This window comes from Chiloscyllium plagiosum, chromosome 1 (genome assembly GCF_004010195.1).
Source record: "Chiloscyllium plagiosum isolate BGI_BamShark_2017 chromosome 1, ASM401019v2, whole genome shotgun sequence".
NCBI lineage: Eukaryota > Metazoa > Chordata > Chondrichthyes > Orectolobiformes > Hemiscylliidae > Chiloscyllium > Chiloscyllium plagiosum.
The window spans coordinates 124981273-125008159 of NC_057710.1; the positions used below are offsets into that span (position 1 = coordinate 124981273).

General features: G+C 38.9%; 1 protein-coding gene across 1 annotated transcript in view; it reads right to left on the bottom strand.

Moving 5' to 3' along the window:
* cfap299 (cilia and flagella associated protein 299) overlaps nt 1-26887 on the bottom strand; it is a 566302-nt gene that overhangs the window by 371953 nt on the left and 167462 nt on the right. The window contains exon 3 of the mRNA XM_043700704.1: nt 18123-18213. Coding sequence (XP_043556639.1) covers nt 18123-18213 — 91 coding nt within the window. The remainder of the gene's footprint in view (nt 1-18122; nt 18214-26887) is intronic.

A 26887-nucleotide genomic window follows, 5' to 3' on the forward strand; every position in this document is an offset into this window, starting at 1 on the left:
GAACCCTCCAACCACAAGGGATGAACTCAGATTTCTCCAGTTTCCTCATTTCCCCTCCCCCCACCTTTTCTCAGTCCCAACCTTCGAACTCAGCACCACCTTCCTAACCTGCAATCTTCTTCCTGACCTCTCCGCCCCACCCCACCCCCAACTCCGGCCTATCACCCTCACCTTAACCTCCTTCTACCTATCGCATTTCCAATGCCCCTCCCCCAAGTCCCTCCTCCCTACCTTTTATTTTAGCCTGCTTGGCATACTTTCCTCATTCCTGAAGAAGGACTCATGCCTGAAACGTCGATTCTCCTGCTCCTTGGATGCTGCCTGACCTGCTGCGCTTTTCCAGCAACACATTTTCAGCTTTGTCACATGATACTCCATTTTCCAGATCTTTTCCCACTCCCTGTACCTATCCATATGCTTTTGTAACCTCTTTATGACCTCTTCATTTTTCTACTGATCTTTTTGTCATCAGGAAATTTGGCCAAATGCAAGACACAGAACGGTAGTGCACAGGTCTGAACCTGGTGGTACTCATAATTGATTTAATCTGCACCCTGCCATCTGGAGGAGGCAGTAAGTAAAAGCCATGCACTTCCCTACAGGAAGTGAGGGAAAGAATATCAGTGGATGAATCATCAAAAATATTCTCGCAGATGATTAGAAAGACATGGCAAAATAGCAGCATGGGCGCAGATCATCTGCCCACCCTCAACAGCACTTATATGTACAGTGCCTGGAGGAATGAGAAAGGGCAATAAGAGAGAAAAAAAACATTGTAAAAGAAGGGTTATGCAAATTTGTCTGTGCCATAAAATATAACCACACTTCATTGATTAAAAAAAAGATTCAGCCTGACTTTGATGTGTTTCTGCGATTTACTTTGCTTAGTCCTTTGAGGACACCATTTGTGTAAGACAGATGTTTTCCATCAATTACTTCAGCCTTACAAATAATATTTTATATGACCACAATGCTCAAGATTATAACAAAATGAGAACATAACTAACACAGTATATAACTTTCATTTCCTATGGTAAAATAAGGAGGCATGGCTCTGAATTCTCACCATTGCCACTGGCAACCTTGATCCAGGATTTCCTTTCCTTCCCACAGCACTGGTCGAGTGAGTAAGTTCCTGAACCCAGAATGTCCATCAATACATTTGATAGCAGGGAGGTTGGAATCATCGTTCTGTTCAATTTCCCTCCTTGCTATTGATCCAAGGAAGCATTAGAGAGGTGGCAGTGTATCATGAAAAATGAAGCAAACTCTCTCATGTTGATGTTAGAGAGAAAGTACCTAATAGGGACTAGTTTTTCTGCCATGAAATATGAACTCCTCCACACAATTCAAACTTTAATTTTAAAAAATATGGGAAAAAAACCTTTTGTAAGCCCCTGTACTATTTTGTAAGGAGACTTTTCTGTCATCAACAATGTTGGTGAGAGAGAATGTCCTGCAAGGTTTAAGGACAGGATCTCCTTGGTTAGCGTTAACAAACAATAAAGGTGTCATGCTTATGTTGTATTCTATAAGCCATATGGTGGAAAAGATACAAGGGAGCAAATTTGCAAGGAACAACAGAGAAATGCAAACATAATAAAACTTTAATGGGAAACCTCAATTATTCGAGTATGGACTGGGATAGTAATAGTACAAAAGACAGAGGGAAGCATTTCTGAACTGTGCTCAAGGCAACTTACTTCAACATGTTTTGACTTAATGAGAAAAGAGACATTGTAGGATCTTATTCTGGGGAAGAAGTTGAGTCAAATGATTCAGTTTTCAACAGGTTGATAGGGTTGTTAAGAAGGCAGACAGTGTGTTAGCTTTTACTGGTAGCGGGATTCAGTTTCAGAAGCATGAGGTCATGCTGCATCTGTACAAAGCTCTGGTACTGCCACAGTTGGAGTATTGCGTACAGTTCTGGAAGGGTGTGCAAGCTTTGGAAGGGGATCAGAGGAGATTTACTAGGATGTTGCCTGGTATAGAGGGAAGATCTTATGAGGAAAGGCTGAGGGACTTGAGGTTTGTTTTGTTACAGAGAAGAAGGTTGAGAGGTGACTTAATTGAGACATATAAGATAATCAGAGGGTTAGATAGGTTGGACAGTAAGAGCCTTTTTCCTCGGATGGTGATGGCTAGCATGAGGGGACATAGCTTTAAATTTAGGGGTAATAGATATAGAACAGATGTCAGACGTTAGTTTCTTTACTCCGAGAGTAGTAAGGGCATGGAACACACTGCCTGCAACAGTGGTAGACTTGCCAACTTTAAGGGCATTTAAATGGTCATTGGATAGGCATATGGACGAGAATGGAATAGTGTGGGTTAGATTGGCTTCAGATTAGTTTCACAGGTTGATGCAACATCGAGAGCCGAAGGACTTGTACTGCACTGTAATGTTCTGTGTTCCATGTTCTAGGGGAGCATTTAGGGACTATGATCACAGTATACTATGGTTTAAATTGGCTGCAGTAAAGGACAAGGAACAATATAGAGTCAAAACACTTGATTATAGGATTACAGAGCTATTTTTATGGATTGAGAATACATCTGACTTAGGTAAATTAGGATCAAAGATTGGCATACAAAACTGTGATAGAGCAATAGACCTTTTTTTATATATACTGAGAAGGGCACAGTCTGAGTACATTCACATAAGGGTGGAAGATAGGGCAACCAAGGGCTGTCTGGATTGTGAAAGCAATAATTATTTTTCTAGGAAGACAATGCTGCAATAAAAAAAACCTCAAAACAACTTCATACAACAATATATCTAACAATTTATATAAAATTTCATAAATCACTTGTGAGTTCCCTTATTGCCCATCCTCTGGGTGCCTTTTCCTATCTTACTGCTCCTATACAGCATTGTAATGAATGGCAACAGCATGGCTAATAAAAGGCTGCTGACTTTTAGTGTGGAAGACTGCAGTTAACCTTACATTATATCTATGTGGTCTTTCTTACTGTTTACAATTCTCCTAAGTTTTGAGTTGTCTACAGACTTTGAAATTACTCCCTGCACATCAAGAACTTGATTATTTATACATATTCAGAAGGGCAAAAGTCCTAATACTGACTCCTGGGAAACTCCACTGAAACATTTTCCCTAACTGAAAAGTGACCATTACACTTTGTTCCCTAACACGCAGCCAATTTTTGTCACCACATTCCTACCATCCCTTTTATAATCTATAATTTTCCTCAAATGTCTGTTGTGTGGCATTGTTTCAAATGTCATTTGAAGTTGATGTTCACCATCCCAACACTCTTGCCTTCATCAACCCTCTCTGCTATCTCTTCAAAAAGCTCTACCATGTTAGTTAGACAGGCTGACTTTTCCAAATCAACTCAGACTTTTCCATTTGATTATTACTTCTATCCTGAGTAATTATTTTTAGATATTATTCCACCACTGATGTTAAAGTGACTTATCTATAATTGGTAGGCTTATTTTAAAAATGTTTTTAGACTCATGGATATTTTCTGGTCACCGTTAGATTAGTTTTCAGTTCTAGATTTTCATGAATTAAACTTAAACTTCACCATCTGCCATTGTGGGACTTGAACCTCTGTTCCTATCGCTTGAGGCGAGGTCTCTGATTCTTAGCCCTGCAAAAATACTATGATGTTATCACCTCCCTCCAAATTTTGTATAGCACTCCCCCATTTTCTGGAGAGCTTGCACAACTCAATTAATAAATTCAAACTAAACGCTGCTCAAAGGGATTTCAGAAAGGCATATTTCTGCATTTTATGCCTATATTTTGCATTATGCCTATACCTGTAACAAAATATTGCAAATGAGAGAAACAATTTAATTGAAAGTAATAATTCAAATTGCCATGTGCTTGAAGGTGAAGACATAGACAGCATGTCATAAATCTTAACTGAAAAAAACACACTTGATTAGAACTTTAAATGTAGATTTAACTTAAATTGGACTTCTTACCTTTTAAAGTTTGTTGGCTCTACAAACATAATAAAATGAAAAAAGTCACATATCTAAATCCCAACCTCAGTATGCACTGGCCAAGTTTCCATTGCAGATAGGGACAACCATACAAAGCACGCAATAGCTGTAATATTTATTTTACAGAGAGAGGAGGAATATCCAGGCTTCCATCACCCTTGTTATTCGATGTATAATATTATAATACACATCAACAAAGACCTTAAGTATAGTTTTACCTTCACACGAGAAAGAATTGTGATGGTATGGAAGAATCAGTGGAAACGTACCATTTGGGACTGCTTTGAAAAGCTGAAACGCCTTTAGTATCATTTATTTCATATAATTCATACTAGCGTACTGCAAAAAAAAGTCATAGTTGGCTTTTGCATTATCTCAAATCAGTGCACATGTTTGGTAATTGTCCCATGTTCTATATATTGGTAACATTTCTTTCTGCAAGGTTATACATGAAAAACATAAAATACAACATCCATATATCTTTCACATATTAAGAAACACAAGGGCTATTATTTTAAAATGTGAATTATTAGTTGAGAAGAAAGCAGAAAGCATTTCAGGAATGAAGGCTTTTGATGGCACCATCTTAAGTAAACAGCTACTCTGTCATCAGAGAATCTCATTTGCAAAAATTATCAAATGGGCTGATAAGTGAGGGACTTGTAGACATCATGTACAAAAGTGGTTCTCAGACCATTAAGTACTGTATTCAGAAGGAACATCAAGGAATAACAAGAAGACAGTAAGGTAGACAGATTTTTACATTACATATTATGCGCAAAGTAGTTTGTAAAGGGGTTTAGGTCACCTTGAGGTAATATAAGGAAGAATGTAAGTGCAAGCCTTTCTTTCCGTATGTTGCAAGATCATATTTATAAGCTGATCCATGCATACAACTTATTAAAGCCACTTGGTATTATGTGAAACAATTGATGAACATTTACAAAAACTCAGGGTCCTAAATTTGTTATTTCTCAAACCTAAAGTTAGAAACAAATAGTCAATCCTTGGGTCATTGTTTCTGATAAAATGATCAAAAGACATGCATAACTGCAGAATTGCTAAGAATACCAGGTCCTTTGTTAGGAATTCCAGACAATAGGTTCAAGAACTACCACTAAATCATCAAGGACCGTGACAATAATGCTATGCTATGATTTTAATTTGGACTGGATCTTGGGGTCCTGGATTTGGAATCTATGGTTAACCATCCAGAATCTCAAGTGTGAGCTCTGGGAAATTTAACTCTCAGATCTCATTTGCATGCCACAACAAAATTAGGAGCCTCCATCTTTGGATTGTACAGCCAACAGATGGCTGATGTTAGATAAGCAAAACATGGCAAAGGAAGGGAACATGTGGGAATTAACAGATAACAGCAGGGTATGACTGCAAGTGAGGCAAGTATGGGGATCCAGATTTAAATCCACAATATTGAATTGTCCACAACAGATTTGGAATCACGACAACAGCATGCTAATAAATGCTACATATCATCAGTGACATTGACCACCATGTGGGACACACCTGAGGAGGATCAAAGTTAAAACAAAAGCTCTCTTATCCCTACTTATGTACAGAAGGTAAATAGTTAATAATAAAGGTTTCTCACCATACTGAGAAAAGATTCAATTCTCTCAATATCTTCAGTATGATTGCACTACACAGTGGCAGTGATAGCGGATTCCTTGCTCAGTAGACTTCCCAGTCATCTTGATTAAGAACAGGAACATTTAAAGCATCCAGCAACACAAGGCAAATTCTCAGGAAAGACCCGAAACAAAAGCAGCGAGACCCTCAGCAGATGATGGTTCAAGGGGGAGAACATCAAGACCGACAGTCACAAAAGGCAGAAAACAAAATCTCAGTTGAAAAGATACAATATGATAAACAAATGCAGACAAATTAGCTTACATGTTTCATCAACTGCAGAACATAGATACAATTTTGGCAATAGATAAGTCCCGAGCTCAACCCCATCATTTGGACCATGAGGCTGGCAAAACCAGGCTCTCAATGGTTAAGATGATTTAACGAATACCGTGCCACTCAATATTTCCAAACCAATAAAGACTAGGACAGTGTGCTTTTATATGCCATTTGTCACACTGCCAGCACAATTCTTGCCAAACTTGCGATAGAGGAAAAAATGGCAAAATGCAATGGTTCAATTGAAAAACTCAACAGGTCTTTCAGTCCAAGACATAACGCAGTTATTAATAGCATTAGGTTTAATTGATGCAGCCAGGAACCAGGATAGAGTGTGGATTCTTTCGTAAATGGCCTCTGTTATTTGGTAGATCATTATGACTTTGGACATAACAAAGTGAACTTATCTGAAAGTACATTGTAGTTGGTGTCCTGAATGAGGCTGCCTGATCTTGCAGTCCAGAGGCAAATCCTCAGGTTGTCCAAGGCTATTCAAACAGATCAGGAGGCTGAAATCTGGACATGTAACATGTCCTTTCTCCAGCAAAAATAGAGATTTTCCCTGGGATCCCACAGCTGAGCCTGTCATCTGTTAACCACAAGTCAGCTGGGCCATGTAGATACCAAAATCTTTGTGGGGAAGGAGGCAACACAGTTCATTGTTCACATCTCAATTTGGTAGAAAATTGCCCACCAATTAACGTGCTACATAAGAAAAGAGGTCATTTCAAAACTGTCTTCAGGAACAGCAGAACAGTCCTTACAGCAGGTCAAAACAACAAAAATAAGTAACAACTTTAAAAATAACAACATATTCCTGACTAAGAACTAGATGCTGATGAAGACCACAAGCTTTTGTTTCCTGTAGGCAATTATAGAAACTGAGGATAACTTTAGGTAGTTCAGATGTTTATATTAACAGGCAATTGACCATCTCCTATAAGAGGCAATCTAACTACCACTGCTTGATTTACAATGACAATACCATCACTGAATCTCCCATTATCAATATTCTTAGGGTTACCATTGACCAGAAACGCAATTGGATGCCCTATAAAAACACAGTAGCTACAAGAACAGCACAGAGACGAGGAATACTGCAGCGACGAATTCAACTCCTGAATTCCCAAAGCCTGCCCACCATCTACAAGCCACAAATCGGGGTGTGTATGGAATATTCCCCACTTGCCCAGACAGGTGCAGCTCCAACAACACTCAAGAAGTTTGACACTATCCAGGACAAAGCAGTCCCCTTGACTGGTACCACATCCATAAGCATCCGCTCTCAACACCACCGTCGCTCAGTAGCAGCAATGTGTACTATGAGACACATTGCAAAAATTTGCCAAAGATCCTTAGACAGCACTTTGCCAACCCTTAACCACTGCCATCTAGAAGGACAAGGGCAGCAGATCGAGAGGAACACCACCACCTGCGAATTCACCTCCAAACTAGCTTTGAAATATAACATCATTTCTTCAATGTCACTGGGTCAAAAAAGTGGAGTCCCCTCCCTAAGGGCATTGTGGGTCTTCTACAGCACATGGAGTGCAGTAGTTCAAGAATGCAGCCCATCACCATCTTCTCAAGGGCAACTAGGGACAGATAATAAATGCTGGCCAGCCAGCCATACTCACAAAAGACCAAACAAAATATTTAAATTAGTTGCTGGAGCTACAGTGTCCATCCTTTTCAATATTATGCTGTGACTCAAGCTTCATTTCTCTTTAAATCTTCCATCATCGAACTGAGGTGCATAATGTATTTTAATGAAAGTCAAAGGGTAGCTGCGTACAAAACTTCTTTGAAGTAGACATAAGTTTTGGACGTTCTAATGTAATTTCTAATCAAAAGTGTTATTGTTGAATGGAGAAGCTGGTCTTATCCTGAATCATCTTTATTCAACAGCAGCAGATAACTACAATCTACCCGTTCTGATATCTAACCATCTCTACAAACATACATGAAGATTCTGGTCTTCCATTCCTATTTCAGGACAGGTTACATGGAGCGGAACATGGGCACAAAAGCGATCAGCCAAGAGATGTCATGCTAGATCCACACTTGCTTTTTGAGGACAGAAAGAGTGAGAAGGAAGATGCCAGCATTGCTCAAGAATGGGTGGAGAAGGTCATCCTAGGTCTAGGCATGCTATTTCAGCACAGCACAGAGATCAACAACTTTTGTGCAGACTCTGCTGTCTCTTTTGACGAAGATCAGCCTTTGTTGAAGATACTCATACGACCATGCATTTCTCTTACCTTTTATCTCTATCTATAAAGGTTCTATTTTTACCTTGCTCATAGTTGGACCCCATTTTTCTCATGCCACTAATAAGTAATTAATATCCATTAATAAGTACAGCTGCTCAAACTTGCCACTCCATGCTTTCTATATTCTCCGAATGTGTTAATGCTTAATTCCCAGTCCTCAATATGCCCTAATATGTGTGATTGCTCTCATACATCCAGATTCCCTATTTCATTACAGAAACTATCTGCCTTGCTTGCACATAGACTAAAGCACAATTCATTTATTTTCTCTTTATTTGTGTTTAATCATATTTTTAAAACCTGATTCCATAACTTTATGTATTCTGTTGCCATCAATGTTTTCCCATTCTGTCCTATGTTCCTCGTTTTGTTTACATTTAGGCTGCTTAAACTTAAATTTCTTGTAGATTCATACTACGACTCTTTAAGCCTTCAAGCCTTTTTTATCTCCCTATTTACCTTTTTAGTTTGGGCCCCATATTGATCCAGCTGAAGGCCAGGCCATCAGAACTGCTCCTTCCTGTCAAGAACCAGTCCCAATGTCCCATGAAATGAAACTCCGCTTTCCCCACAACAACCTTTAGTCACAATTCGCCTGAACTGTCTTCTCCTCAGATAATTTGCATGGGGCTCAAGCAGTATTCCTTCTGGCAGGCTTAAATGCAAAGGCATATTGCCCCACAATCATAAAGTTTATTTGGCACCTTCATTCTGAAGGTTCACTTAATAAGGAACATAATACTTAGGAAACCTTTGACTTAACAGAAGTCACAACTATTGCAATAAAAACCTTTCCAGTGATTTCTCTTAATTTAGAATTCAAATCAAACAAATAATTAAAAATGAACAGTAGAATAGAATCCGTGTCACCTGTTATTTATTTCCCCGCCTCTCCTCAAAATATTCATTCCAAATGAGGACCATTTTATTCAAACAACATGAATAATCAATAATTATAAAAATGATTGTGGGAATGTGCTCTGTAGAAACCAAGGACTTCCCAGCAAAGACTTGGGGTCTGTTAGCAGTGGATAGGTAATGACTTTGTTAACACTAGAAGAACATCCTTCAGCAGTTGATGCACGGTCTGGGAAATCATAGAATTCGGGGCGGCACAGTGGCTGAGTGGTTAGAACTGCTGCCTCACAGCGCCAGATTCCAGCCTCGGGCGACTGTCTGCGTGGGTTTCCTCTGGGTGCTCCAGTTTCCTCCCACAAGTCCAAAGATGTGCAGGTTAGGTGAATTGGCCATGCTAAATTGCCCATTGTGTTCAAGAATATATAGATTAGGTGCGTTAGTCAGGGGTAAATAGAGGGTACGGGAATGGGTCTGAGTGGGTTACTCTTCGGAGGGTCAGTGTGGACTTATTGGGCTGAAGGGCCTATTTCCACACTGTAGGGATTCGGATTCTGATTCTGATAATTAATGGGAACTTACAGAAAAAATAAATCAGAAACAGTTTCACACCTGCAATTCACTACACCTTAAAACATTCCTCTTTGAAACCTGGGGCTTTCAATCCAGCCCCAACCAAAATTGGAGATGGAGATCGGTATACATGTGTGCAGCAGGCCTGCATCCTGGTTCCTTAGTTCCATTCTGTCCCTGGGCTATGTAATTGAAGACAAAAAAGGAGGGGCAGCAGGACCACTTTCATGCATCAGATATCTAATTGGTCTAGTTAGAATTTTCCTGTTGGCCTCTAGATTGCTGAAGCTGACAGGGGATGAACTGCCTGAATGACTCTGGGTGGACAGTGCTCCAGGCAGGCTGAGGCTGAGCAGAGAGGATTTCATGCCACCATCACACAGACTGGTGTCCCAGCTGCAAGGACCATTTAAACTCAAAGTCTGAAAAGTTGAAAAAGGGCACCTCTATTTTGAAGCAAGGTCTCTCTCATTTACATAAGGAAGACTTCACATTGATTGCCTAGCTTTAGGAGCCCACAGGTGAGCCTTAATTCCTGGTCATTAATTGACCACTCTAAGTAAATCACAATAAGTGACTTCCTCACATCATACTGGATTCTGGCTACAGTTAGGCCTGATAGCAGGGTTCAGAATTTCACTAAAAAATCCAGTTTGAGTGACTGTTCTTATGTAGAAAAGCACATCAAATGTTGTCACAACAAAGCACAGATGTAAATGATGACTTTTTCTGGGTTTTGTTTGGCTGATATTGTTCAGGGAATAAAGTTAAACTGGATATTGAGAGAACAACATGCTCTTTAAAAAGAGTGCATCTGAGTACCTGAATAAGCTGACAAACCTTCATCCAAACATAGTTTGAATACTACTTCACTACTTTGGAATGTCAGATATCTGACATGCAACTATTTCGATTGAATCTTGAAACAATAATGCTTTCTCAGTGTTAAAACTAGTGTAAAATTAAATGAAACAGACTGATGAAAGATAATTAATGGCAAAAATATTTTTTGAATAGGTTAATGGTGATAATTGTTGAAGTAGACAAGTATCAATGGGACTAATAAAAACACACAGCTCGAACATAAATGGAATAAACAAACTATCACATAAGGCAATGGTCAAGCCCTAGATTTGCCTAGGATGAAATACCAACATCAAGCAATTAATAGATGACAGGTACAGGTAGAAAATTAGGTCAGGCATTGGTTCTCCCTCCTGCAAAACTAAGCATGGAATTCCTGCTAGGTGCAGAAATAGGTCTAAGGTTCTTCCCATTACAGTATGATATCAAGCAAAAGGTGCAGCCATTGGGATAGGACAACCTGCCAGAATACCTTATTCCTTTATCATAAGCTTATTAGACATCATTAGTTTATGGAACCCAAGCCAAAGGTGCAGAAAACATGAGCCTCATATGGGTATTACCGTGTATGAGCATGGCCTGAAATCAGATTGGAAGATTAGATTGCTTCTTATAATGTGGGTTTATTTTCATTTTCTATTGAGGACGGGAAAACATTGTGGCTGTAAGAGCTGCTCCTTTTTTGAGGTATTTTAAGTGTTGGAGGTGATTTCCTCAAATTCCAGGAGCAGAAATTACAGTTTTATATACTGTTGCACTGTTTTGGAACTTTAGGGAAAAAAGATCAAAACAACAGCATTTTTAAAAGGAGGAAGATGGACAAAAGACAGCAATCACATGATCAGTGAGGGAGATACAGAAAGAAACCTGCACTGCTAACTGACACAGCAGTGTTTCTGCACAGTTACTGCCTTTGCTGTTTGAGTTCATGTATCTCTGGCTATCACAGGGGGTCTAGGAAAAATTTACAAACAGTGAAATTCACAGTTAACCTTAAAGGAACCGTGTGGGAGAGCTCACAACACAGGAACGGCTAAGTGCACAGTTTTTACGTGTAACCTCGCTGTAAGTCTACAGTAGTGAGTAGAGTGAGTTCTTTCTTGATTATATGTTTTACTGAGACCTGTCTCTTGATTAATTTTTTAAAATATAAGCCATAAGTACTAAGTTAGCCTGCAGCGCTGTTTTTTTTTTAGGAGAAACTGAGGACAGCAGATGCTGGAAATCAGACGATAGCATGTTGCCTCAAAAACACAGAGACTCAGGCAGCTTTCGCTGAACGGCTTATGTCCGAAAAGTCGATTTTCCTGCTCCTCAGATGCTGCCTGACCTGCTGTGCTTGCCAGCACCACGTTCTTGGCACTGCTTTTTTAGAGCAATAAGACGGTGCTATTTTCTGGGTCTGTACATTTAGCAGAGTGATGTGCCCTTCTGTCAGATGTGGGAGTTTATGGAGAGTTTCCATGTTACTGATGGTTATTTCTGCAGGAAATGTCTTTGGTTGTAAAATCTATCAAGTGGCATGGATCGGTTGGAGCGGCAGTTAGAGACAATGAGGAATTTACAAGAGCTAGGGGGTATAACGGATGACAGTTGTAGGAAGGGAGAAAAGCCGCAGATACAGTCAGGTAGATGGGTTAACTCCAGGAAAGGTAGGAGGGGTAGGTAGGTAGTGTAGGAATCTCCTGTGGCTATCCCCATACAAGTGTGCTGTTTTGGAAAATGTAGGGGGAGATGGACACTCCGGAAAATGTAGCATGAACAGCCAAGTGTCTCGTACTGAGATTGGCTCTAAGGTAATGAAGGGTACGTCGGGTTTCAAACGATCGATTGTGATAGGAGAGTCTCTAGTCAGAGACATAGACAGACATTTCTGCGGCCAGCAGTAAAAAATCAGAATGGTGTGTTGCCTTCCTGATGCTGGGATCAAGGATATCTCGGAGTTGTTGGAGGGTATCCTGAGGGACAGTATTTACATGCATTTGGAATGGCAAGGACTGATTAAGGATAGTCAGCATGGCTTTGTGTGTGGGGAAATCATGTCTCACGAACTTGATTGAGTTTTTTGAAGAATTAACAAAGAGAATTCATGAGGGCAGAGTGGTGGACATGATCTATATGGACTTCAGGAAGGCATTCGCTAAGGTTCCTTGTGGTAGACTGGTTAGCAAAGTTAGATCACATGAAATACAGGGAGAACTAGCCATCTGGGTACAGAACTGGCTCGAAGGTAGAAGACAGAGGGTGGTGGTGGAGAATTGCTTTTCAGACTGGAAACCTGTGACCAGTGGTGTGCAACCAGGATCGGTGCTGGGTCCACTGCTTTTCGTCATTTATATTAACTATTTGTATATGAACATCAAACGTATAGTTAGTAAGTTTGGAGATGACACCAAAATTAGAAGTGTAGTGGACAGCAAAGAAGGTTACCTCAGAGTACAACGGGATCTTGAGCAGGTGGGCCAGAGGGCTGAGGATTGGCAGATGGAATTTAATTTAGCTGAATGTTAACTGCTACATTTTGGAGAAGTAAATCAGAGCAGGACCTGTACACTTGATGGGAAGGTCCTGGGGAGTGCTGCTGACCAGACAGACCTTGGAAATGGAGTCACAGGGAAATTGGATAGTGAAGAAGGCGCTTGGTATGCTTTCCTTTATTGGTCAGAGCATTGAGTATAGCAGTTGTGGGGTCATGTTGTGTCTGTACAGGACATTAGTTAGGCCACTTTTGGAATATTTTGGCTCTTATCCCTGGACTATCAGAAGTTTGGGGTGACTTTGCAGATGTTTATAAAAACATAAAGGGCATGGATAGGATAAGTGGACAGAGTATTTTCCCTGGGGTGGGTAGTCAAGAACTAGAAGGCATAGAATGAGGGGGAAAAATTTAAAAGGGACTCAAGGGGCCTTTTCACACAGAGGCTGGGCGTGTATGGAATGAGCTGCCAGAGGAAGTGGTGGAGACTGGTTCAATTACAACATTTAAAAGGCATCTGGATGGGTATATGAATAAGAAGGATTTAGAGGGATATGGGCCAAGTGCTGGCAAATGGGACTAGATTAGGTGCTAATATCTAGTCAGCATGGAGAAGTTGGACCGAAGGATCTGTTTCCATGCCGTACATCTCTATAACTCTAATTTTAAGCCACGTCCATCTGCTTCAGTACAGCATGGCTTTTAAAGTATCACACTTCAAACCCTCCACTCTGGATGGTCCTGGTCACATGCCTACCCATTTCACTTAAGTGGCTTACCATAATTTTGGCAAAAGATTGAAGGCTTGAACAGCTAAAATATCTGTCAAGTAAATAAACTACAAATATCAGGATTTCTTTGCAATTGTTGAGATCAAAGTATCCTATGTCACATCTTTATTACAAAGTCACAAGTTTTTATAGAAACACAGTGCAATACTGTGGCCTGAAGAACTGCAAAACTATTACTGACCTGTTGACATATATGAAACTGAGTTAAAGCTATGTGACGGAAAACAAACTGTCTCCAGATTTGACAAAATTACCTTTTCCAATTGAAGACAAGTCTCCACAATTTGAAAAGTATTTTCAATATACAAGTTAACCACATCACACAATATTAGATTTATTAGATTCATTACAGTGTGAAAACAGACCATTTGGCCCAACAAGTCCACATCGACCCTACAAAGAGTAACCCACCCCAGACCCATTTCTCTCTGATTAACATGTCGAACACTATGGGCAATTTAGCATGGCCAATTCACCACATGTATGCTCGTTATCTTGGTAATCCTAATCATTTTCTTTGCAGGAAGTAGAACATGGGAAAGGATTTAAATAAAAGCAAAGTAGTTTGGATACTGGAGCTCTGAGATAAAAAAAACGAAGTGCTGGAGAAACTCAGCAGGTCTGGCAACATCCATTGAGAAAGAAAGAGACTTAATGTTGAGTCCAGTGTGAGAGTGGGGAAAGATTTAAAAGTGACCCAAGGGGCAACTTTTTCATGCAGAGAGTGGTGCGTGTATGGAATGAGCTGTCAGCGGAAATGGTGGAGGCTGGCATAACTACAAGGTACATGAATAGAAAATATTTAGAGGCATTTGGGCCAAATGGTTAAATGGTACTGGATTAATTTAGGATAACTGGTTGACATGGATGAGTTGGACTGAAGGGTCTGCTTCCATGCTGTACAGCTCTATGACTCTACTTCAGAACCAAAGAAGGTCCACAGGAAGGTCATATCAAACTTGAAACATTAGCTCTGTTTCTTTCTTCAGATGTTGCTAAGCCTGCTGAGTTTCTCCAGCACTTCTGTTTTTATTATTGGCAAAGATTTAAGCTATATTCACATAAGGAAATATAAATTATTACACAAGAAGTGCAATATTACATGCAACAGATCTAATAAACTGAAATATCCAGATAATTGGCATAGGCAGAGACCTCCAAGAAGCTAACCAAAATGCCTGAAGGATATCACAATATATTTGAGTTTACACATTTGGAATGAGTCTTTTCTTATAATTCAAAACATTGGTGCAAATTCACAACTTGATTTTTTAAGGAGAGTTATCACATAAAATAAAATTATATGTAAACATTAAACAGCCAAAATCTAAAAGAATGGATGATTACATAAAAAATAACTAATGAAATTTCACATTAATTGACAAAAATATTTAATTTTCTTGCTGAGTGAAATTAATAACGTTGGTTAGAGAAGGGCTCAATGGGGATTCCCCTGATCTTCCACCGTCATTTCTTTGGATGCTCAGCAGAAATTCCAGTGAAACAACATAAGTAGCTGTTTATGTGTCTCTTGAATGTTCATCAATCTTCCATGAAGCTTTCAGTGGGAAATTGGAGAATTCCCCTGGAAAATTCTATGGTATGTTCTTCAGCAAACACTTCTTGTATGTAAAATAACACAAGCTTTAGCTAATTCGTGTTTTATGCTTATTCAAATTTAGCAAGAAGTTAATAACAGTTGCCATTAATTTTTCCTGAACTACTGCCATAATGTTTTTTGCATGATCAGCAGAAAATCTGTAAAAAGAGTCTAAGATAAACTTTTTCTTTCACCTCACAGGCTCAGCTTTTAATTTCGATATTTACACTAGAAATATCAGAGATGGTTTTCTACATTGCCCGCAGTAGCTTTACTAGAAAATCAGGGAAACTCTGGAAGAGAATGACCATTTTTATTTTCTCTCCAAGCTTTCATTTTTATTTTCTCTCCAAGGTTTAGACAAAGTTATAATAGAAGAGTAGGGAATCTCTTTGACAATTCTATCCTCCTTTCCCTCATTATGCATATCACAAAAATAGCAAATGTAATGCCTTGCTGTGTGCTGAATATCTTACCTATTTTATTCTTATTTTTTAATTCTCTTGCCTGCAACAAATGTTATCCTCTATGTTCAACACCTCTGTTAAAATAAGTCAGCAAACTCATCTCAAACATTGTTGTGTTAAACCCATTTCTCACTATCTGAAGGAACAGCAAACTAGTACAACAGAGTTAGATGCGCGGATAACAGCATGCACCAGTGATTACTGTGGAGACTGTCCCAATAATCTCCTATAACTTTTAGGGAAATTACATAAATTGCACAGGATAATTCTACTCTATTTAGTTTAACCTTAAAATCAGATACCAGACACTTTGGCTGACCTGTCCAATATAAATTAAGAAAATCAACGAAGCACATTGAACAGAACATTCCTTAATTAATCCTTACTATCATAGAACAAAATGACATTCAACTTCTTGGTAGTGTGAAAAAATATCAGATGTTCTACGTTTCTTCAATGATGGAAGAGAGATTATTTTATTATTTTAATAGGCATTTTAACTTATTATAAGAAGACTGAAGCCAGCATTTAAATAGTACAAATCAGAAAATTCTAGGTCCATGTGAGGTGAAATTTAACCGCAATGTGCCACAAAATTATATATTCTGACTGGGTTCATTCTATGTACATTGGGCACCCAATTTTGTAAGGATCTGACAGTAAACAGTTAAGCACAAAGGCCACTTGAAGTGCACTCTTTGCCCATGTAAATATAGCCTGGTAAACTTTGTAGAGCTTGCACAAAATGAGAATTGTCAAACCTGGAATTGAAATTACCTGCATGACTCATACCTTTTCCAGTAGTGGGTTTATTAAATGGGGGCAAATTTAGGTTAATTGAAAACGAAATAAACATTCTTACAATCAGACCTTTTTTCATCAAAGGAAACACTTCACAAGACTTGGAAAATAGTAAAGGGAAAAAAAAGAAGTGTGTCAGCACAATATTGTTAGTCATATACTGTACAATATTTTCTTCCTCAGGTTTTAAACACAGGAAGAGGTACATTAGAAGCTGCTTAATTCACTGTTTTCTAAGTCAACTACAGTGGTTTCTTTGAATAGTCTTGAAAAGGAACAAGTTGTAACCAGCTCTTTCATATCAACTTCAATAACATAAGTTTAAAAGCTAGAATGGCTTATGCATGAAACTGTTTACACAGTCAATATTCAGTGGGAAAATATGTGTCCACAGGTTCCAGTATCGCTTCGTCAGGCTATGTTTGATCTGGTAATTGCAAATCCCATAGTTCCAGATATAAGACGTCCATCACATTTTTTGCTGCTTATTTTTCCAATCAGAATTTTTGTTAGTCAACCCATAATTTAAATCTTTCCAGTGCTAATATTCCAATATGCCATAGACTACACAAACTACGTAGTCCAATCATATACATGCATATATTCTGCCACAATCACGTGGATCAATATATTTTTGAAATTAGTTGTCATGGGAAAAGTATAACTGTAGCTATTGTATCAAGCAGGGAAGAATGGCCAAATATGTAGTATACTCTGGTTGTGTGGTGATTTGTGCAACTGTAGCCGTGAATATCATAAAAACAAAATTAAACAAAATACATAATAATAAACTGTGCCTTAATTTACTTTTGTAGCAGTAAATTTCCTTTGGAATTCCTAAATTGAAACATATTGTACATTACATTTTTGTACATTCCTTTGGTCAGAGTTAAATTAAGTGCAAGTAGAAAAAAAAATAATTTTAATCTTAATTTAAAGGAATATTGGAATAATTTGTATTAAATCCTTTCTTTAATATCATAACAATATAACACTGCAGACTTAAAAATATTATGGATGAATTTTCTTGATGCTTTCCCCATTTTGGCATGATATATCGGGCTCCCAGTAAATATCTGCTGACGTTATTCGAGCAGAGCAGGAGAAGTCACAAGGAAATTCACTCCTCTGTGGGAATATTCATTGGTCACACCTGAAAGCTCCAGGCAAAACAGCTTGTAAAGTGATGTAAAGTGCTGATATATTTCTTAAATAGAGTCAATGGTGTAAGTGTACATTTCAGCTAAAGCAGATTTGAAGGTCTCGCCTTCTGACAAGACCCTGGGGTGAAAATGGCCATCAGTGATGCTGCAACATGGATGAGAAACATGTCATCGTTAATACCCTGGCTAATTTTCTTTTCAGTGGTATGTAATTGCCTGTTTTGCAGCACTGCTGATGACTAATTTCACTGTTTATAATATTTATAAACCACGTTAAGCTCAATTCTTGTGCAGTTTCCTCCAATATAAAAATAATTTATATGCAACTTAAACACTTAATTATGCACTCACAGCCATTCTCCCGCTGCGGTTGGCTTCTTCACGCTCTGCCAGTGCTATCAGGAAATTATCTTTCAGGTCTTTTCCTGCACTTGCCAGTATCCTACAAAAGAGAAAATAATTACGTTTTTTTAAAAAAAGGCTTGCTTCAAAGCATTTTGTTATAATTTTACAATGACATCAAAAGAAAATTTATGTTTGTCAACAATGGACACATATGGGAACATGTGGAATATTAAAACATAAAATTTGTGCAGAAATTGATACAAATACAGAAAAAATAATGGGAGCTTGTCAGATAGGTATGGCAATAATCGTAGAGAATTTTAGTCTACATATTCATTGAAAAATTAGATGGATAAAGGTAGCCTGGATAAGCAGTTATAAAATGGTTTTGGGACAATTTCTTAGAACAGCGTATTCAGTAGTGAACCAAAGAGTAAGCTATTCTAGTCCTGGCATTATGTAATAAGAGAGGATTAATTTTAATAACATCATTGTGAAGACAGCTATCGGTAGTAGCAATCAGAATATGATTGAATTATATATTCAGCTTGGGTGGGAGAAGAGTGGGTCTAAGATTCCTTTTTTAAACTTTAATAATTATTAGGGCATGAAAGCAGGGCTAGCTGAAGCAAACTGGCAAGTTAGGTACAGGGTAAGGTCAGAAAAGATGCAATAGCAGACATTTAAGGGCATATTTCACAATACACAGAATGGATGCATTCTTGTGAGAAAGAAAAATTTGAATCATAGGACCTACCATTCATGCTTAGCTAAAATAATTTAAATGTAGTATGAAATTTAAAGAAAAATAATATAAGTATGCAAATATGGGTGGTAGGTCATAAGATTGGACAGAATATTTAAAATGTACCAAAAGTTTAATAAAACTAGCTACAAAAATAAAAACAGATGGAAAAAAAAGTCTTTGGGGATATTTAAAGACAGCAGTTAACAAAGGAACTATTGATCTGACAGAGAGTGAATCTGGGGATTTAACACTGGAAAATAAGCCGGTGACAGATGAATTGAACAGGTATTTTGCATCAGTTCTCACTATAGAGGTTTTGAATAACATCACAAAAATAGCTATAAATCAGAAAATGAAAGGCGCCAAGTAACTTAGGAAATTTGTAATCACCGGGGAAGTATCAATGAGCACATCACTGAAGCAGTAGTCTGATAAGTCCTCAGGTCCTGATGGACTTCATTGCACGGTCTTAAAAGAAATAGCAAGTGAGATAATTGATATTGGTTTCAATTATCCACAATTCTCTAGATTCCTGGAACCTAGCATTGGACTAGTAAACAGTAAGTATAGCTCCTTTATTTAAAAAGGGAGTCAGAAACCAGGAAACTACAGCCCAGTTAGCTTAACATCTGCAATAGGAAAGTAGTTAGAAATTGTTATCAATGAGGTTATAGCAGGGTTTTTTTTAAAGATTAGATTAGTGTGGAAACAGGCCCTTCAGCCCAACATGCCCACACCGACCCTCCGAAGAGCAACCCACCCAGACCCCTTCCCCTACATTTACCCCTTCACCTAACAATACAGGCAATTTCGCATGGCCAATTCACCTAACCTGCACATTTGTGGACTGTGGGAGGAAACCGGAGCACCCAGAGGAAACCCACGCAGACACAGGGAGAATGTGCAAACTCCACACAGACAGTTGCCTGAGGCAGGAATTGAACCCAGGTCTCTGGCGCTGTGAGGCAGCAGTGCTAACCACTGTGCTGCCTCAGAACTATCAGGTAGGATTAAAGGTTTTGTAAAGGGGAAATCGTACTTAACCAATCTATTTGAGTGGTTTCAAGAAGTACACTGTGCACAAAGGGGAACTGGTTGATTTACTCGTCTTACTATTTACACACACACACACATATATACATATATGACTTAAATGAAGGGACAAGGGCTTATGGTTCCACAATTTGCTGATGGCATGAAGATAGGTTGAGAAATGGACATAAGTAGAATACAAAGTATCATGAACAGAAATAGCCATTTGTACCCTAACTCAAGTATTGCTAAAAAACACATTTTTGTTTTGCATTCATCAGGACAACTGGAAGATTACCAATGCAAGAAAAATAAAAATCAACATTTATACAACATGACAAGAACAAATTAGATGAACACCATTTGCTGCTGTCTTTCTCAGGGCAAATCGCCGACAAATCAGAGTCATCAGGTCTTATTTATTTTTCACAAAGCCTGACAGTTAAATGTAAATAAACACTAAGGGGTGAAGTTGCCATGGCAGCAGCTCTATCTGTCACTTGCCAACCAATGAACATTCTCCACTTGTGAGGTTTAAATGTTGGTTTTCCCCTTGAATTGGTGCTCCTGTGAAATGTTTTGATGAGTACAAGGTAAAAACGCATTGATAAAATGTGTCAGTTTTCAAGTCAATTTTAAGTGAATGGTCAAGGATCTGGCAAATGAAATAAAACATAGAACAATGTGAAACTGCTCATTTTGGCAAGAAGAATAGAGCAGACCAAAATTATCTAAATGGTGAGTAAATGTAGAGCTCTGAGGTCCAGAGAGATTTGGATATGCTGTTTAATCTATTACAAAAGGTTGGTAGGCAGGTATAGCAAGAAATTAGGAAAGCTAATGGACTGTTATCCTCTTTTGCAAAAGGAAATTGAATATAAATGTAAAGAGATTATGCTTCAATGATGTAGGGCATTGGTCAGACCACATCCAGTGTAGTCTGTACAGTATTGGTCTCCATACTTAAGAAACAATATAAATGCATTGGAAACAATTCAGAGATGATTTATTAGATTAAATTCTGGAATGGGCGGGTTGTTTTGAGGAAAGGTTGCACAGGCTAGGCTTGTATATATGAGTTCAACACAGCAAGAGAAACAAAATCCTCACACTGTAGATATTTGTTTGCTAAAGCTTACCTTCATGGATTTTTTTCCATACAAATTCCAAATATACAATTTAAGACCAGGACATATGATACAAATATCGGAACATGTGATTTAGGAACAGAAGTGGGCCATTCAGCCCTTCAAGCCTGCTTTGCCATTGAATAAAATCATGGCTAAATTTGTTTGTGTTTCAAACCCCACATTCCCATCTCCTCCCAATAATCTTAGTTTTTTGTAAGATAATGATTGTTAACCAAAATAACTCAACTGTTTGAAGATTTAAATGTCTCTAGTTTAGTCCTAGATTTTGGCAGAACATATTTATCAGTTTAATTTTTGGACCAAATGGCCTACTTCTGCTCTTGCATCTTATGGTTTTATGAGTATATTCAAGGCTGAGATAGACAGACAGATGTTTTAATCAACAAAGATATCAAAGGTTATGGGGGATAAAGCAGAAAAGTTGATTTGAGGAAGTTGACTTGAGGGATCACACTATTTACAAATGGCTATTTCAAACTGTGCAATCAAGTTACAGTACAATAGAAATCCTAAAGCTTATAAGGGCTTCACAAATCTGCAAAAATCAAAGGGATTTAATTTTAATCTCAAAAATTTATGGATTTGGGTTAGTTGGGAGGTAACTGCACTAATGCCAGAAAGAAATCTCAACCTCCCACCAAAACCCTTCACCTCCAGCTTTAATGGAGCAGCAGAATTTTGAAACAGAGTTAACAGTAAGGCTATTAGAGTGAGTGATTGTATTGAAGAAACATTTGGAAGTAAGAAAGATTTAGAATGTAGCAATAAGGCAGGAATTTATAGGGTTAATCCATTGTAAACTTTGTTGTTCTTTCTAATTTGAAATTCCTGAGCCTCAGAAATCCAAATGTCGAAATCAAAGTAAGAATTTGGATCAAGGAAATGAGCGCCTCTTCAATTACCGGCAGAAGTGTACAGGTTTGCATGAGTAATCCTGCCATCACTGCTCACATCCTTCCACTGGCTCACAAACCATCCTTCCTATCTTCTCTCAGCCTTTTTATAATGCCTCCAAGCTCGCCTTATCCATGGCCTCAGTAAAATATGAAGTCTCTGATTGACCATTATCTTCAAGATTTGACATTACATGCCCCCATCATATAATAGTCATAGGTATCCTTGCCCACCCACCCATACTTACCCCACCCCTATGGATGGTTAGTATATCCCTGATTAGCACACCCTGCACCACTGTGCCCCCAACACAGAAGTATGAGCACAACCTATTCTAGTTTATTTCTTGTCCAATTGGAATCTAAACTAGTCAATCAGGATGGTTTCCAGCAGGAGGAAGTTCAGTGACATTATGGGTATGCTGTAGAGTCAGAGATCATAAATTATGGGTTTCCTTGCATCTTTCCAAAATTTTTAACTCATCTGATACAATGGGAGAAAAATCCAGGCCAAAGACCTGTGAAATAAATAGGACTCTAAAGTAGTTCTAGTGTTCAGCCAGGTGTTTAGCTGTGCCAGGGAAACAGATTACAGATTACATTACAGTGTGGAAACAGGCCCTTCGGCCCAACAAGTCCACACCGACCCGCCGAAGCGCAACCCACCCATACCCCTACATTTACCCCTTACCTAACACTACGGGCAATTTAGCATGGCCAATTCACCTGACCTGCACATCTTTGGACTGTGGGAGGAAACCCACGCAGACACGGGGAGAACGTGCAAACTCCACACAGTCAGTCGCCTGAGGCAGGAATTGAACCCGGGTCTCTGGCGCTGTGAGGCAGCAGTGCTAAACACTGTGCCACCGTGCCACCCACAACATGATATCAGAAGGTGCTTATCTGGAATTGGTTTGAGACTGTACCAGTATTTTTGTTTACTAATGGCTGGGACAAATTGGACTATTCTTCCAGGTCTATTCTCCCATAAGTAAGTACTGGTCACCTACTTCCTACACTCTCTTCATCCCACCACACTTGACTGAGTTGGTGGGCCCATCCCAACTGTTAACCTTCTGCTTCCCCACATCCTTCTCTCTGTAACCCCACTGGCCCATATCTGTCTCTCTGTAATCCCACTGCCTCCACATCTTGCTATCTGCCTAGGTCTGATCTTGGAGGAAAGCGGTTGGCAGAATATCTAGCAAGATGCAGATGAGGCAAATTAAAACAGTTGAGGCATCAGTGCAGGTTTCACTCCAGCAAGGTCATGCAAGTTTGACACTTAAGCTCTCACCCACACATTGAATTCACATTCTGAATAATAATTTCTGTGGATAGCCTGTTATCAAAATAACTCAGTTTTAATTTGATTACTAAAACTAATTTACTGTACATCGCCATATTTTGTTAACTCCAGAACCAACCTAAATAAGATCGCAACTTTTTCCATTTACAGTGCAATGGGTAAAAACTAAATGCATATTCACACCACTTGCAAATCTTAAAATTTATGATGCATACATTGTTGACAGAAAAATGTAAATATTCACAAATGCACACAAACGTCAATGAGCTGTCTGTAGTTTTGGCAGTGGTAGACTGAAAAGGCTGGAAGGATATCAATTTTCATTTCATGCTAGCGAGCGTTTACACTGGAACACATAATGATAGTTTATACCAATACTGTAACACTGACAACTTTTGTTTGGACCAACTTTATACAGAGTGGCCTTTTGATCAATTATGTTTATCACTTGTAACGTACACATGGTAGAAAAGCACAGCAGGTCAGGCAGCACCCAAGAAGCAGAAGAATCGATGCTTCGGGCATAAGCCTTTCATTAGGAATACCAGAAACATCGATTGTCCTGTTCCTCGGATGCTGCCTGATCTGCTGTGCTTTTCCAGCACCGCACTCTCGATTCTGATCTCCAGCATCTGCAGTTCTCACTTTCTCCATGTACATATGGTTGCAGCTTTACTGTTAGTAGTAAAGAGAAAATTAAAGTTTCCTCAAACGTCCATTTTTTACAATAAGATGTGCACAGACGAGGGATGTCAGAGCTGTAAAAAGCAAAAACTCTGACTTTCCAATAACCTAACAGTTGCTACTTCGGCATAGGTAGGAACAATGCATGGGGCCCCTGTGGAATGTCTATTGTAGTAGACTCCGACGAATTGCTGGGAAGTGCCTCCAGGCCTGAAACACTCCAAAATCCACAATTAAATCGGGGGATTCTGATGAAACTAAGTAAATAGTTACTCAGGAAAAATTAAACTATTAAATATATGGTTAAACTTCTGAGTTTGAGGGGAGTCATGTGATACATTAGAAAAATGTCCCTACCTGTGTGTCAGTAGGCCTAGATTCAAGGCCAACCTGTTCCAGAGATGTGTCATGACATCTCTTAACGAAACTTTTTAATTCCTAAGTAATAATTCAACTGATCCCAGCTGACCTCACACACCCACAACTATATCCGTCAGATATCGATCCACCACCCTCAGTTCCATACTTGAACCTCCTTCCCCAGTGCTAGTTACCTGATCCTTTGCCTGATCTGCCAGACACATTCTTTATTTTCCTTGCTTTGCATCCAAGCCCCTTTTCCTGTCGTCAGACCTGCACTTCCAACCTGGATATGATACCTACCTCCCTGTGCGCTCTGCTGGGCCTGATTTATTCCACTAACTCTGACCTAGCCTAAACATAGTCACTTACCTAGCCCCATTGCAATTTTGCACCTTGACATTCCTTACACTTGGCATCCAATACTTGTACACAACTGGCACCCTAATCACACAGCAGCCTACTCCTTACCCATCTGACATACTGCTCCCTTGCATCCTCAAACCCTGATACACTGGCACCATACCCACCTGAAAACCTAGTTGGCATCCTGGCAGCCTACTTATTTGCAACTTTGCTCTGAGGGCTGGCATTCTACTTACCTGACACCCTACCCAAATGACAATCTACTTTCCTAACACTTTAACATCACACTTCTCTTATGTACCCACTCTTTGACAGCTGCTGGACCTTTTTAATTTTCAGAATATGGTGACTGACAGCTGTAAAAAGGGGAATGATGTACGAAAGCAGTGTCAGAACAGAATATCAGCTTGCATTTCTGAAGGAGTCCTGATCAGAATCTACTCTCAGGAACATGGAGCTCCCTCCTTTTGTAAAATAAATAGGTCGGGTGGGGGACAGAGTGGCAAAGCCAATTTTTAAAACTCTAGTCCTTTGCTCTAAATCTAAAATGTTGGTTGCTTCTAAAAGCCTTATAAAGGCATGATGTTTGACTGGGAGTGGAGGTGGGGCATTAATATTAACAAGAAAGTATATGTTTCATTCCACATAGTTAGCTGAAACGCACATTCTAGCACATAGTTTAGATATCCTGGTTATTAATAGTATTTGTTAATGTGGTGGCAACAGGAACAGACAGCAATATGGAATCAGAAAGAATAAAGTTGGTACATTAATCATTGTACGGATTGCCTTAACCAAGGTATAATTACTCATATCATCATTGACAAATGCCAGCACCAAAAAAAAAATCATGCATTTCAATAACCCTCCTCATGAGAAATGATTTATAAAGAATAACATGTGGAATCAGAGGTTACCAGATAGGGGTAAAATAAAAGTTTGGGAGTGAGACTACAAGGAAATTGAAGACTCAATCAAAAGGAAGAGACCTTTTCAGGAGGCCTAATAGGAAATTTTAAAGTAACATTCATTAAAAGGGAATTCAGGCATGTCATGATAGTACAGAGGAATGGAGAGAAATTAGCAATTTTATATCAGAGGAGAAAAGGCTGCTGCAGGTATGTTCTGCTATAGAAAACTGGTCATATCATATGAAGTGAAGGCTTTGACTACAATGGCAAGTATCTTGGAAATCAAACAGAGGGAACTGGTGAAACAAGATTGAATGATGGAGAATACTTTTAGCCAAACCTACTTAATGGAAAATCTAGTTTAATCTGAATAGCCCTCATTTTATATCTCATCCGATTTTACTTTCTACTGAAGTCAGCAAAAATTCAAACTGGTTGAAATGTAAAATGAGTAACCAATTTGCTGTCAGCTTCTCATATTTTACATTAAAATTACTCACATGGTTTAATGAGACCCACTGCAAACTCGTGTGTCATGCAGGAGAAAGTGAGGACTGCAGATGCTGGAGATCAATCAAAAAGTGTAGCGCTGGAAAAGCGCAACAGGTCAGGCAGCATCTGAGGAGCAGGAGAGTCAACATTTTGAGCATAAGTTCATCATCAGGAAGGGCCTACGCTGGCAACATCGACTCTCCTGCTCCTCGAATGCTGCCTGATCTGCTGTGCTTTTCCAGTGCCACACTCGTATGCCATGTAGTCAAGTAAAACAGAAAATTAGTGATAGAAGCTATCCAAACTTCCAATTAAAGTGACTCAAGTTTTCAACTTTCCTGCTCCCAAAGAAATCTGATTTATTTTCTCTCACCATTCACACATTGGAAAATAAGAATTGTTTCATCAAGAATCCATGAACAATTTACCACAGCAGCATAGACAGTTAAGAATGAGGAAATTGTTTATAAAAGATGGTCTATCATTGTGGGTGCAAAGTTAGTTCTGTACTTAGACACAGCTGTATGGTACAACTAGTTAACAATTTATCAATGAATCAAACTTGTGTGAAACCTACCTACTGCTAACCAGTTCTTACAAAACGTAAGAGTAAATTTAATTACAGAATCATGCATCTCAGAAATTGACCATTCAGCCCACCATAATTGTGCTAGCTCTTTGAAAAGAGCTAGATTCACTGTTGGTAACACCTTTTTGCAACATTTGGACAATAAAAAGCAATAAACTTGGCTTTATATAGTGCTTTTAACACAGGAAAGCAACCAAGGCAGTTCACAGAATTGTTATCAAACAAATTTGACA